Raw genomic sequence first — 13,025 nt, 5'->3', positions numbered from 1 at the left:
GAAGTCAGCTGTGCATGTAGAAAGTTGCCTACCTCGTCTACCTTCCCCAACTTCTAGACAGCCCTACTCCCACCAAGTACAGACACACACACACCCCTCCGCTGCTGTTCCAGGCCCACAGTTGCCATCCTGACCCTACTGACCCATTCCCTCGTAGGAAACTGACCCGCTACCCAAAGCCTATTCCGAGGCTGTGAAAGAGGTAACTGTGGATCTCCAGAACACTGTGGGGCAACAGTGTCCTGTGACCCACGAAGATATGGGCTCTGGGAGCCTTCTGCACCCTATGCTTCAGACAGACCTAAACAAGACCTGGTGCAGGGGAAGAGAGCTCACTGCTGCACGGTAACAGAGTTGGGTGCAGAATCGAGTGGGGAAAGATGGTCATGAAGAGAGGAACAGACAGCTCCAAAAGGCCAGAGGGAAGCTCACCTCCCGCAGCTTTTCCTGGGCCTCGGCTAAGGCTGCTTGCTTCTCCTGAAGCTGGGCCATGGCGGCATTCATGCGGATCCGCTTGGGCTCAACCACTCGGTACAGACGCCCGTACAACTGTGAGAAAAGACAGCCAGGCTTCGGGGACCCCCACCAAGCACCTTCCTTCTCCTCTGTGCCTGCCACCCCCCAGCTTGTCTAGGACTGCCCCCTCGGTTCCTACTCACTCTGACCACCACCTACCTCCATGGCCCGCACCCACATGCAGAGGGATTTAGCAGCCAGGGAGACCCTGCCGATAATATCAGGCTGGAAGTCAGGCTGGGCACAGTAGGCGCCAATCTTCTTCAGCACCTTATCTGAGATATTGTCTTTATCAAAGTTGATCAGCGACTTGATGAAATTCTGTTCACCTGTGGTGTGACATTTTGAGGCCTCAGCCAGAGGGCCAAAAACCCTGTTCCTGCCCAGCTCCACCTCCACTGCTTGTTGTTAAAGTTCCCAAGGCCAAGATATTTGACCCCTTCCGATCTTGCTCCTTTCGCTGGCATCCTCTCGGGCCCCAGGGCCTCCTGGATCTCCCCAGCCTCATCTCCTACTCCCTTCCCTTGACAAACAGTTAAATCACCCATCCTGGCATTCCTTCTATGTGCTCTGTACTTTCTTCTGGACAAAAACTGGCAAACTGTAGCTACATTCTGCTGAGGGAACCCAAAGCCGAGAAAGCCACAGATTGAAAATAGAGTCCCGAGGCCAGACAGACGGCGTGGTCAGTAAAGTGCTTAAAACACATGGGAAGTGTTTGATCCCCAAAACTGAAATAAAAAGGTAGGTATGGTAGCAAGCACCTACAATCCCAGCACTGGGAAGGCAGGAGTGCCCTGGTGAGTCAGCTGGGTCACCAGCGACCCCAGGCCACAGTGAGATGCCCTGTCTCAAAAACAAAACAGGCGAACAGTTCCTGAGGAACAACACCCATGACTGACTTTTGACCCTCTTAGACAGACAGACAGACACGCACGCACGCATGTGTGAACACATGCATGTACCCACTCACATATCCACACATGAACGTGAAGGCACATATACACAAAGAAAGAAGTGAGACAGAGACACAGAGAAAGACAGAGAGAAGCCGTTTCTTGTTCTCTATTCTTGTCTCTCTTTGGCATGGAGGTATTATTGCCCTTGGATCTTGCCATGCAATCTGACTGCTTCAGAACGATTTTCTTCTGGTTATGGTGAGAGGAGCCAGTTCCTGCTATATACTTTTAAAGAATCCTAACAAATGTTTAAGGTCTTCCCTCTTAATCTCTGTGCTCCTGAGGGGGCAGTGTCTGCAGTACCTCAGTGGTTCTTACAGAGGGCCTGAGGGGGTCTCTGGTACCTCAAGTGGCCCTTGCAGATGATGAACTACACTTGATCGATAAACACCAGACAAATGGAAGTCTCTTCCAGCAATGCCCTCTGCTTACCCAGCTGCCGCTTTGCCTCTGCCCATGTGGGCTCATTGCCTCGGAGAATCATGACTGCCTGCATTACCATCTCCACCTGGGCAGGGGGTCTTCCATACGACTTGATCTCACCTATATCTTTCTTGTTCAGAGACTCCAAAGCCTGGGGAAAGGGATTAGCTGACAGAACTGGGCCAGAGTCAACTCAGATAGCAAGACGAGTCCTTCCCCGAACACAGAGCCAACTACGATGCCACCTTCTCCCCTCTCCCCCCTTCCCCAGCAACTCTGAGAGCAAAGAAGGCTGGCCCCATCCCCACTCCTGGCACCATGGTACCCGCATGGCTTCTTCAAGGGCAGGCAATGCCTCCTCTAGATCCTTCTGGGCGTTGTCTGCCAGTGCCTGACACTTGACTTCCTCAATAGCAATCTTCTCGCTGTTGGCAGTGACCGCCTAGAGATGAAAAGAAGACAAAGGATGGACAGGAAACCAAGGACGAGGCGAGGAGGGGGGTAACTGATGGGGCCAGGAAGCCTCTTCCTGGGGACCCTGGCAGGGTGGCGCAGGGGGCAGGATGTCTGACCTTCTGCTGCTCGTCCGCTTCCCGCTTCTGCTGCACGATGATGACCAGGTACTCTTCGCACTGCTTCTGGAACTCGGCCACCTTTTTCTTGGCATCCTCCAGCTCCAGGGACATCACTTCTACTTTTTCTCTAGTTTCATCGATCTTAAACAATCCAGTCCGCAGCTTGTTGGCTTGGTCCAGCAGCTCCTGCCGTTTTTCTCCGAGAAGCCTGTAGAGGAAGGAGGAGTCCTCCCATAATGGTCCTTCCTCAAACACCTCAGTCTCTCCCTTTCTGTGGCCACGTTCTGCCCTCACATACGAACATAGTCTGCCTCCTGCCTTTCCATAGCCTGCTCAGGTCTTTAGCATTTCCAACAAAGTCTCCGCAGGTCTTCTTCTCCCTCTCATTTATTCTCTACACCATGATCAAAATCAGGTTGTTAAGTACTATTCTGACACATTGCTTCCTCTACCTGGGGCTCTTCCAGAGACCACATCGTGCAGCAGGTACCTGGATCGCAATGGTCCAGAAAACATGAACCCACCCAAAGGGGGCAAGTGAACCCCACTTAGCCTCTCCCCCTCTCTGTGGGAATCAACAGAAGGACAGACTTCCTACATTTCTGCTTAAAGAGAAGCCAGAAATCTGAATTTTTAAAAAATAAATATGTGGTTACTTCCTGGACTAAAGGGTTTATCAAAATGATTGGTGGGGCTGGAGACATGGGGCTCAGTGGTTAAAAGCTCTGGCTGCTCTTCCAGAGGACCCAGGTTCAATTCCCAGCACCCACATGGCAGCTCACAACTGTCTATAACTCCAGTTCCAGGGGATCTGACACCAATGCATATAAAATAAACTTTAAAAATGATTGGTAAATAGAAAAAGGTGGAACGTTACCCTGTATGTCTAGACACACAGGGCTCACTGATACAGCACTATAAAACAGTGCCCAGCACATAGTAGGTGCTTAAAAAATACACATTAAATGGGCGAATTGATGCTATTATCATCTTTACAAATTGTTTTTCCAACTTGCATCAGAATACCCAGTCCATGTAACTGTAGTGGATTGTGCTTGTGATTCCAGTCCTAGGGAGGCTGAGGCAGGAGAATTGCTGTGAGGCTACCCTCAACTACATAGTGAGTTCTGAGCCAGGCTGGGCTACGCATGTGAGACACTGTCTGGAGGACAGTCAAATAGGATAAAATATCCTTTCTGATAAGCCAGCAATAGTGTTCCCCTGACTTCCACAAACCACTCGGCTCAGCCGAGGAACCGACAGACAGACAGACAGACAGACATCCGAAACAGCATGGGGCTGGGTCTCTGCACCTGAAGTGGGGCCCGAGGCCTCAGCCTGTGCGATCTTATTCTAACTCCAAGTAGACAGTTAGGATCAAGGAGGAATTGTAAGACACTCAGTCCCTGTGTTAGGGAACCATTTGGTGTGCGGGGAAATCTGCCCACATAGCTGATGTTCAAAGCAAAGTACTGGGCTAGATGTGAGACAGAAAACACTTCGCTTTTTCTGGTTTTTGTCTGCGCTGCTTGTATTTTTCATTTTGGTTATATTCCTGTGCTAAGGTACACACATATGGATCTGTATCTCTGGCCCTATTTGTTTGTGTATTTTTAATTTGATTTATTTTTTTTGAAACAAGGTCTCACTATGTAGCCCTGGTTGTCTTAGATCTCCCTGTGTAGACCAGACTAGCTTTGAACTCACAGAGATTCACCTGCCTCTGCCTCCTGAGAGCTGAAGCAGGAGCCACCACTTCCAGCCTTGTGTATTTTTGAGACAGGATCCTTGTGTGTAGCCAGACTGTCCTTGAATTCATAATCCTCCTACATCAGGCTTCCTAGTGGGGACTTATAGGCATGTGTCACTATGCCCAGATATTTCATACAAATGGCCAGCCTAAGGGACACTAGAGGGAGAGAGGGAAGGATTACAAATATTATGGTAAACTCCCAGGTAACTTGCGGTCTGGAAAATATAGAGAACCGTGCCAGTAAATAAGGACAGACAGGGTATGAGGAAGGCAGCGGAGCCGTGGGTCCATGACTGGAGGTCTAGCCTTCCCCACAGAAGCCCCACCTCTCATTAACTTCCCTCTGTGACTCTGCCATCCCACCTTAGCCACATACCCCAGCCTGTCCCGTTGGCCACATCCTGGGTATTTTCACCAATCAACACCTTTGAAAGACACAGCCCCCAGCCCTCCTTGTTTCCTGGTTTCCGTACTTTTTATACCCAGACACGAGCTCCAGGTAGTTTGTGGGTGTGACATAGTTATGTCTCCGCAGTTCCAACAGCATCTTCTGGGAGTACTGAGCCACGGACCAGTGCATGGTGACAAAGATCTGGGCCACTTTCCTGTGGATCTGAAGGGAACAACACAGGGTGGAAGACAGAGGGTGTGGATCAGGGGATGGAGGGGAGGCGCGGGTGTGGCCAAAGCATCAGGAGGGAAGGGCTCACATTCTCCTGTGTCCCTAAGTCCACTCCTATCAGGTATTTCTCAGCCACCTCTAGCAAGGCCTCCCGGGGCCACTCTGAGAACCAGTTGATGGTCGTGCAGTTCACCAGGGCTGGGTACTGGCGAATCCAGTTCCTAGAGAGAAGGCGAGGGCATTTTAAGTCTCCGCACTGACGCCCTTGGCTTCCTAACACATGCCCAGCTGCTTTGCAGATCCTGGGGGCCCCGTCCTCCCCTCCTATCTGCTCGTGCGGCTCTATCTCCACATGCACAGGTCCACACATTTAGAAATGGTCTCTGATCAGAAAGGCCCGGATCCACGTTTTGTAGATGTTGATCTTGAGCAAGTGTCTAACATACTCAGACATCAGTTTCCTCAGCCTTAGGAGGGGATTAACGGTATATAAATACCAAAGTTGTTGGGAATTTGGTGAGGTAACCCAAGAAGAATGCTTAGCGTGCACCCCTGTGATAAATACACCATATGCCATAAGTTAAAAACATATGCAAAACAGTAACCCAGTTTGCCTTGCCCTCTTCATAAGTTTATTTTGGTTTTATTTTTGAATTTTTTATTTATTTTTATTTTATGTGCATTGGTGTTTTGCCAGCATGTATGTCTGTGTGAGGTGTCAGATCTTGGAGTCACAGACAGTTGTGTCTTGCCCTTTGGGTGCAGGGAATTGAACCCAGGTCCTCTGGAAGAGCAGTTAGTGCTCTTAACCACTGAGCCACCTCTCCAGGGCCCCCCCCACTTTTTTTTAAAGACAGGGTCTCACATACAGCCCTGACTATGCTGGTTCTTGCTATGTAGCCCAGCCTGGCTTCAAATTTGCAGCAATCTTCTTGCTTTAGCCACCTGAGTTCTGAGATTATAGGTGTGCACTGTCTTGGCCTACCTCCTCCTTCTAGATCTGATTGTCCTGAAATATCTACTTATACCAAGGATGGATAAAAAAATTGCTATGTATACATACTTTGCCATTCTATTTATCCTCTAATGAAAAAGAAGACCATCTTGTCATGCGATACAATATGGATGAAACTGGAGGGCATTATAGAAGTGAAATAAGTAAGTCACCGTTCCACATGTTGTCAAAGCCACCAAATTCAGAGATGAAAAGTAGAAAGGAAGTTTCTGGAAGCTGGGAGTGGGGAGTCACTCTTTGCTGGGAAAATGGGCTCTAGTGGGCTGTTCCTGACACTATGGACTGTGGAGGGAGTCACATGGCCCCCTGACAGGCAGCGTCACCTGAAGGGATCTCCCACTGGGCTCAGGCACAGCACGATGTGCAGGTTGTTCCGCACGCGCTCAATGAGGTAGGCGAAGAGGCTGTCGGAGGATTCTGATATCTGCTCTGCCCGGGCCTGGTCTATGATCTGGCTCTGGATCTGGACAAAAGCCACACTGAGTCAGATCACTCACTGCAGAGTGAGCCAGACAGCAGGTTAGGCTGGTGGACTGAGGCCTGGGGTGGGGGTGGGATGAATGGTGAGAGGTGACCCTTCAGCCTTACAGGGCCTGATCTGATGGTGGGGGACGGTACAGAAACAGACGTGGAATCTGTGGGTTTTAAAGATTGTTAGAAAAGCCAAAGAACAAACTTAGTACTGAAGGAACAGTACCTCTTCAAATTCGTCAGATTTGTAGAGATTGGGGACTTCGCCTGAGCTAAGGATGTTGTTGATGTCTTCTAGGAAGGATTCATCCGCGATTTGGGTGTCCACGAAAAGGAAGGACGTGGTCTTGAGCTCTACCCCTGCCTGGCGATACAGACGCTTGATATCTGGCCAAACCAGAGAAAGACTAAGGCAAAGACTTCCTTCACACTCACCATCCTCATCCTCCGCGCTTCAGGACCCTCCCTTAGCCCATAAGCACCCACAGGACCCACGCCACCTATGTCAGGCACACAGTGGCCAGGGGCATCTCACCCCCTGGCATGGCTGTCACTCAGGCAGCTCATCCTCCATTCTAAAACCTCTGCCCTCTTCCGGTTCAGGAACCCAGGCATACCATCTCGGAACTCCTGTTTGCGATAGTGTTTGGTGACCTCGATCTGGAACGTGTTATACTCGCAGATGGAAGAGGCCAAGCGGGCCAGACTCTGCCGTCCACTGCCCCCAATCCCCACCAAGAGCATGTTGCCTCGAGGTTGTCCAATTACCCGCACGATCCGCGTGACTGGGGAGTGGGGTGGGGGCAATGCACTGGGTGAGCAATCCCAACCAACTGCCAGGCCCTAGGGTGGGGACCCAAAACCTCTGAGGCTGAAGTAGAGTCAAGTAAGAGGGAAGAAGTTGGTACCCAAGGCTCTGGTGGTGATTCAGCATTAGCCTTCACCTGGCCCACTAAACACCCTTGTGATAGGTGTGGTAGCGTAGGCCTGAGCTACCAGGGAGATGTAGACAGGAGCGTCACAAGCTGAGACCAGCTTACTCTAGATACCAATTTCCAAGCCAGCTAGGGCTACGCAGAAAGACCCTGTCTCAAAAACAAAACTGAGCAAATAAACAGACTTCACTGGCACAAGGACATGTTGGATTAGAAAGGAAAACAACTCTAGAGCTTGACTTGGGAGTGCCCTTTGCAGGGAAGCTGCGGGTGGGAGGTGGGAAGGGCTCGGAGTAGCCAGCACTCACTGTGTTCGATGGCCTCTCGGAAGAGCACCAGCTGCATTGGCACCACAGAGGGGGAAAGATTGTACTCATTTAGGGCCGTTTCCATGGCTGTCTTCAAGACTGTCAGATCTACCAGGTCTTCATAGACCTTGGGCTCCTTCATGAAGTCCCCTAGGCCATGGGAGAAAGGCATCAGCGTCCCCAACGCCTGGTCCTCCCAGAGGTCCCTTAGGGCCATTAGCATTGGGAATCCATGCCCTGGCCTCCTAACCCCAACCTCTTAAGACCCAAAGCAGTCCCAGCTCCGGGCTCACCAAAGATAGGAGAACGTTTGTTGGGGCAGAGATTATGAAATGTGAGGTCAAAGAAGGTGCCGAGTTTGTCACTCAATATCCCCACGAAGGCTTCCATGTCTGTGGCATCCACCAGTCTGTCCGAGAAGACTCTGTTGGGAAGTAGTTGGGGAGGGACTTAGGGCTAAAGAGGAGAACAGCCCTGGGGAAGGGAAAGTCAGCCAGAGGTGAGGCAGGGGTTGGCAGGCACCGGGAAGTGCATCTGACCAGGGCGCAAGGACACACCACCTGAAACACTCATGGATCCAGAGTCTGGTGATGCTGGACTTGGTATCATGGAAGTCCCTGTTGGCTCTAAGCATGCCCTGGAAAACCTGGAAAGTTGGAGCAGTGACTGGGTAAGAGGCAGAAAGAGATCCTGTCAATCTGGAGGGGAGCAGAAAGCATGGCTGTACGCCATCCCAGGAGAAGGGTGACTGGCGCATGCTTTGCTGTGGAATTTTATTTCTATTTTTTTTTTTTTTTGGTTTTTCGAGACAGGGTTTCTCTGTGGTTTTGGAGCCTGTCCTGGAACTAGCTCTTGTAGACCAAGCTGGTCTCGAACTCACAGAGATCCGCCTGCCTCTGCCTCCCAAGTGCTGGGATTAAAGGCGTGCGCCACCACCGCCCGGCTTTTATTTCTATTTTTTAAAGATTGAAAATTAATTATGTGGGGCTGGAGATATGAATCAGATGTTAAGAGCACTGATTGCTCTTCCAGAGGTTCTGAGTTCAATTCCCAGCACCCACATGGTGGCTCACAACCACCTATAATGAGATCTGGTGCCCTCTTCTGGTGTGTAAACATACAGGTAGACAGAACATGGTATGCATAATAATAAACCTTAAAAAATTATGTGTATGTATGTATATCTGTGTCACATATGTGCAGGAGCCCACAGCGGGCAGAAAAAAAGGCATTGAGCTCCCCAGAGCTGGAGTTACTGGTGGTTATGAGCCACTCAATACAGGTGCTGGGAACAAACTCGGCCTCTGCAAAAATGAAAAGTACACTGGACATGGTGGCGTACACCTTTAATCCCAGCATTCAGAGGCAGAGGCAAGTGGATCTCTGTGAGTTCGAGGTCAGCCTGGCCTACATAGTGAGTTCCAGAACAGCCAGGGCTACACAGAGAAACCCTGTCTCAAAAATAAACAAACAAAAAACAAACCCAACAAAAATAAAACTAAACAGAAGAGAAAGCATTCCTAATGGCTGACCCCATCCAGCTCCCCAGCTCCTCGCTATGACATTCTTCTTAAAAGAAAAAAAACAGATTTATTTTTATTTTATGGACATGTATGTCTGTGTACCGCATACATGCAGTGCCTGCAGAGGCCGGAAGAACTGGAGTTACAGACAGTTGTGAGTCACCATGTGGGAGATGGGAGCAGAATCTAAGTCCTCTGCAAGAACAGCCAGTGTTCTTAACCACTGAGGCCCTGCTATGGAGTGTGAAGGCTTATTTTAAGAAAAGGATGGTAGTGGCACACACTCAGGAGGCAGAGGCAGAGGCAGATGGATCTCTGTGAATTCTAGGCCAGCCTGGTCTACATCAGGGCTGCAGAGGCTGCTCAAGGCCAAAGTGCAGAGGTCAGAGCAACGCTGACCTTGGAGATGTCCCGGAGGTTGAAGAGGTAGTGGATCTTAGCGGGTGTGGGCAGGAAGCGCTGCACCACCGTGTTGTACACGTCCAAAGTGGCCTCTGTCACCACGTTCCCAATGGGCTTTACCTCCTCTTCAAAGTCCTGAAGCTTCTGGTTGATCATGGTGCCAAATATGCGGATGATCTGCGATTCCTGGAAAGAGACCTCAGACTCACTTTCCAGGGCTCTGGGCCCGCAGCCAGGGCTCCCTCATGGCAGAACTGAAGAAGCATTAATCAATCAAACAAAAACACCACTGAGAAATATTTTTTATGAAAAATATCCATAATAAACAAACATTCTAACTAGAGATGGGCCGGTGCCATTGGCTCTTTCATCCCGGGCTTCACTGTGGCTCAGTAGCGCACTGGATGGATCTTACATGTGGAATTTTGGTATCTTGTTCATGGAGAACTTTTTACATAACTTTTTTTTTTTTTTTTTTTTAATTTTTCGAGACAGGGTTTCTCTGTGGTTTTTGGAGCCTGTCCTGGAACTAGCTCTGTAGACCAGGCTGGTCTCGAACTCACAGAGATCCGCCTGCCTCTGCCTCCCAAGTGCTGGGATTAAAGGCGTGCGCCACCACCGCCCGGCTACATTACTTTTTTTAAAGTTAATTTTATGTATCTGTGTGTGGGCATGTGCATGCCTGTCTCAGCACACGTGTGGAGATTATAGGCCAATCTGTGCGAGATGGCTCTCTCCTCACACCACATAGGCCCCAGGGATGGGCTCAGGCTGTAAGGCTTGGTGGCAGGTGCCTTTACCTACTTGACTTAATTTTATTTAATCTAATTAATTAATTAATTAATTTTTGTTTTTGTTTTTTGAGACAGGGTTTCCCTGTAGCGTTGGAGCCTGTCCTAGCACTTGCTCTGTAGACCAGGCTGGCCTCGAACTCCCAGAGATCCGCCTGCCTCTGCCTCCCTAGTGCTGCGATTAAAAGTGTGCACCACTACCACCCGGTTTTGACTTAATTTTAGTTTGAAGAAAATATTTAATTAAGAGCCAGGTGTAGCGATACACGCCTAGAAACGTTGCATTGGGGAGGCTGAGGTAGAAAGGGTTGAGTTTTTGTTTTTTTCAATGTTCAGTTTCCTTTAATGACCCCCATCTCCCCTGAAGGGTAGGTGCAGGCAGCTAGGCAACGGCAAGACATGTTCACTTGAAGATCTTGCCTTGATTGACGGCTTTGCCCACATGCTGGAAGGCCCCCTCCCAGGAAAAGTATTCTCGAACCAGGGTCTGGGTCTCCTCGCTACCAGGATCCAGTTTCCACCATGTATATGACTCGTAGTCCACCTGCCAATCTGGACTTAGCAGAAAGGCAAGCTCTTGGCCTCGGAAGACCCAAACGCCGGAAATGGAGCTGCTGTTATTGGTTCCAAAGAGGATGACACTAGCAAAGGCATTCTTCCTCAGTTTGTCCAATCGCTGGAACATGCCAGTGATGAGGTTGCAACTCATAAAGGTCTGGGTGAGCTCCTCAGGGAAGCGATATTCAGCATACCACAGGGACCAGCCGTCCTTATCAAAGTGCTCCCAAAAATATGGCAGCGCCACGGAGAGGGTGTCCTCGTTGGAGTACTTACGTTTAAACTCATCCAACACAAAGGTACTCTTGGGCAAGTGAGCAAAGGGGTCCTTGGCCTTAGGCTCAGCAGCCAGTGCCTGCTCACACTCACCCATCTCCTCCTCAGGAGCTGGGGCAGCTGCCTTTTTCTCCTCTTTCCGTTCAGCCTGGGGCTTCTGTTTCTCTTCTCATGAACCCTTTTCTTTCCTTAGAGTATCTTTTTTAGGCTGGCTCTCTGCAAACTTCTTGGCATCAAACTGGGCCATCTTCTCACACAGTTTCACCTCCCCCAAGACTGCCCTGAACTGGGGCTGGTTAATGCAGGTGAGGAACCATCGGTTGGTATTGGGGAAGGCCTGGCGAAAAGAAGGCTCTAAGACCTGCTTGTAGAGCCACAGAAGGGTACAGACAACTGTGATATCAGCCAGAGTCACTTGCTCACCCACCAAGAAAGTCCTTGTCTTCAAATGAGTGTCCAGCAGCCCCAGGATTCGCCTCACCTCTTCTTTTGCATTTTCGGTGGCCTGTTTGTTATGGTGCATGATGCCCAAGGTGGGGAACACCCAGGTGCTGGCTGGAGGGACGATATCACTGTCAGCAAAGCTCACCCACTGCACCACCTGAGCTGCTGCCTCTGGAGTACTTCCCCGCAGGTCCTCGTTGCTTACATAACAGGTGATGGCATTGCTCTCAAACACGCAGAATCCATCATCACCCTCAAATGCTGGAACCTTGCCAGCAGGAAATTTTCTGAGAAATTTGGGGGTGCGGTTGGTTTGGCCAAAATGGAAGTGGGGTGGTGCGGAGAGCACGCGGACCTGAGCCCCACTGTACTGAGCAGCAATGAGGGCCTTGAAGGCTCTCCAGTTTTCAGGATATGTGTACAGGGTCCCAGCCGCCATGGTGATTCCACAGAGAAAGGGGCAAGGATTGAGTTTTAAAGCCACCTCAGCCTATATTTAGTGCGACCTTGTCTCAAAAACGAAGAAAAGAATATTTCTCCTGCTGCGTTTTATTTGGCCTTGGCTTTCAGTCCCCTTAAATTTCATTCACCTCTCCCTAACCCTAGCAACTGCTTTGGCTGTTGGCTTTATAAGATCCATCTTCCTGAGTTTGCTTCCACCCCAGGCGGTCTCTGTCCATGGAGACCACAGCTCCACATTCCAGAGCCAGCAGGCCACACTTGAAAACCCTACAGCTGACCTGGCTCAGAGACCAAGGCTTCCACATAGGGCCCCACCCCTGGAAAGCAACTCTGCTTTGCTCCCTTATTCCATGGGCCTGGGATGGTTTTGCCAGGTACAATCCCCTCCCTGTCCCCACCCCTCATCCCACCCCCCATGGCCTCACAGTGGGGAAGGTCATGTTGATGATGTTGAATCGACTCTGCAGCCTCGGGGAGATAACCGTCCGTCCACCCCCTGGGGGGCCCATGGCGGCCATCAGGAACATGTCCTAGAGTAATGGAGGAAGGTCATTGGTTAAAAAAATAAAGAAACTGCTTGGCTGGCCCTCATAGGTTAAAACATAGGTGGGAGGAGTAAACAGAACAGAATGCTGGGAGGAAGAGGAAGTGAGCTCAGACTCGACAGCTCTCCTCTCGGGGGCGTCTCAGAGAGACGCCATGCTCCCGGCTCCTGGGCAGACACACGCGATGAAGCTCTGACTCAGAATGGACGTAGGCTAGAATCTTCCCGGTAAGCGCACCTAGCTGTGCTACATAGAATATTAGAAATGGGCTAGTCCAGGTGTGAGAGTTAGCCTAGAAGAGGCTAGATAGAAATGGGCCAAGCAGTGTTTAAATGAATACAGTTTGTGTGTTGTTATTTCGGGCATAAGCTAGCAGGCGGCTGGGGTGTTGGGGATGCAGCCCCGCTGCTTGCATTACTACACTAGAGAACAGAGACAAAGATGGGG

General features: G+C 50.2%; 1 protein-coding gene and 2 pseudogenes across 1 annotated transcript in view; all 3 read right to left on the bottom strand.

Annotated features, from left to right (window-relative positions):
• The window catches only part of Dnah2 (dynein axonemal heavy chain 2), a 129,700-nt gene that overhangs the window by 24,262 nt on the left and 92,413 nt on the right, over nt 1-13,025 (bottom strand). Inside the window, exons 51-65 of the mRNA XM_075992044.1 lie at nt 12,459-12,563; nt 9,500-9,688; nt 8,138-8,223; nt 7,871-8,001; nt 7,578-7,727; nt 6,952-7,119; nt 6,561-6,721; nt 6,187-6,326; nt 4,937-5,069; nt 4,700-4,839; nt 2,471-2,681; nt 2,224-2,340; nt 1,908-2,049; nt 676-845; nt 433-549 (exon numbers count right to left, since the gene is read on the bottom strand). Of these exons, the coding sequence (XP_075848159.1) occupies nt 433-549; nt 676-845; nt 1,908-2,049; nt 2,224-2,340; nt 2,471-2,681; nt 4,700-4,839; nt 4,937-5,069; nt 6,187-6,326; nt 6,561-6,721; nt 6,952-7,119; nt 7,578-7,727; nt 7,871-8,001; nt 8,138-8,223; nt 9,500-9,688; nt 12,459-12,563 (2,160 nt within the window). The remainder of the gene's footprint in view (nt 1-432; nt 550-675; nt 846-1,907; nt 2,050-2,223; nt 2,341-2,470; nt 2,682-4,699; nt 4,840-4,936; nt 5,070-6,186; nt 6,327-6,560; nt 6,722-6,951; nt 7,120-7,577; nt 7,728-7,870; nt 8,002-8,137; nt 8,224-9,499; nt 9,689-12,458; nt 12,564-13,025) is intronic.
• Nucleotides 10,607-11,224, bottom strand: LOC142860582 (elongation factor 1-gamma pseudogene; annotated as a pseudogene).
• On the bottom strand, nt 10,607-12,023 carry LOC142860581 (elongation factor 1-gamma pseudogene; annotated as a pseudogene).

This window comes from Microtus pennsylvanicus, chromosome 11, assembly GCF_037038515.1.
Source record: "Microtus pennsylvanicus isolate mMicPen1 chromosome 11, mMicPen1.hap1, whole genome shotgun sequence".
Classification (NCBI taxonomy): Eukaryota; Metazoa; Chordata; class Mammalia; order Rodentia; family Cricetidae; genus Microtus; species Microtus pennsylvanicus.
Note: the sequence above shows the minus strand (reverse complement) of the source record. Positions and strands in the feature narration are given on the sequence as shown.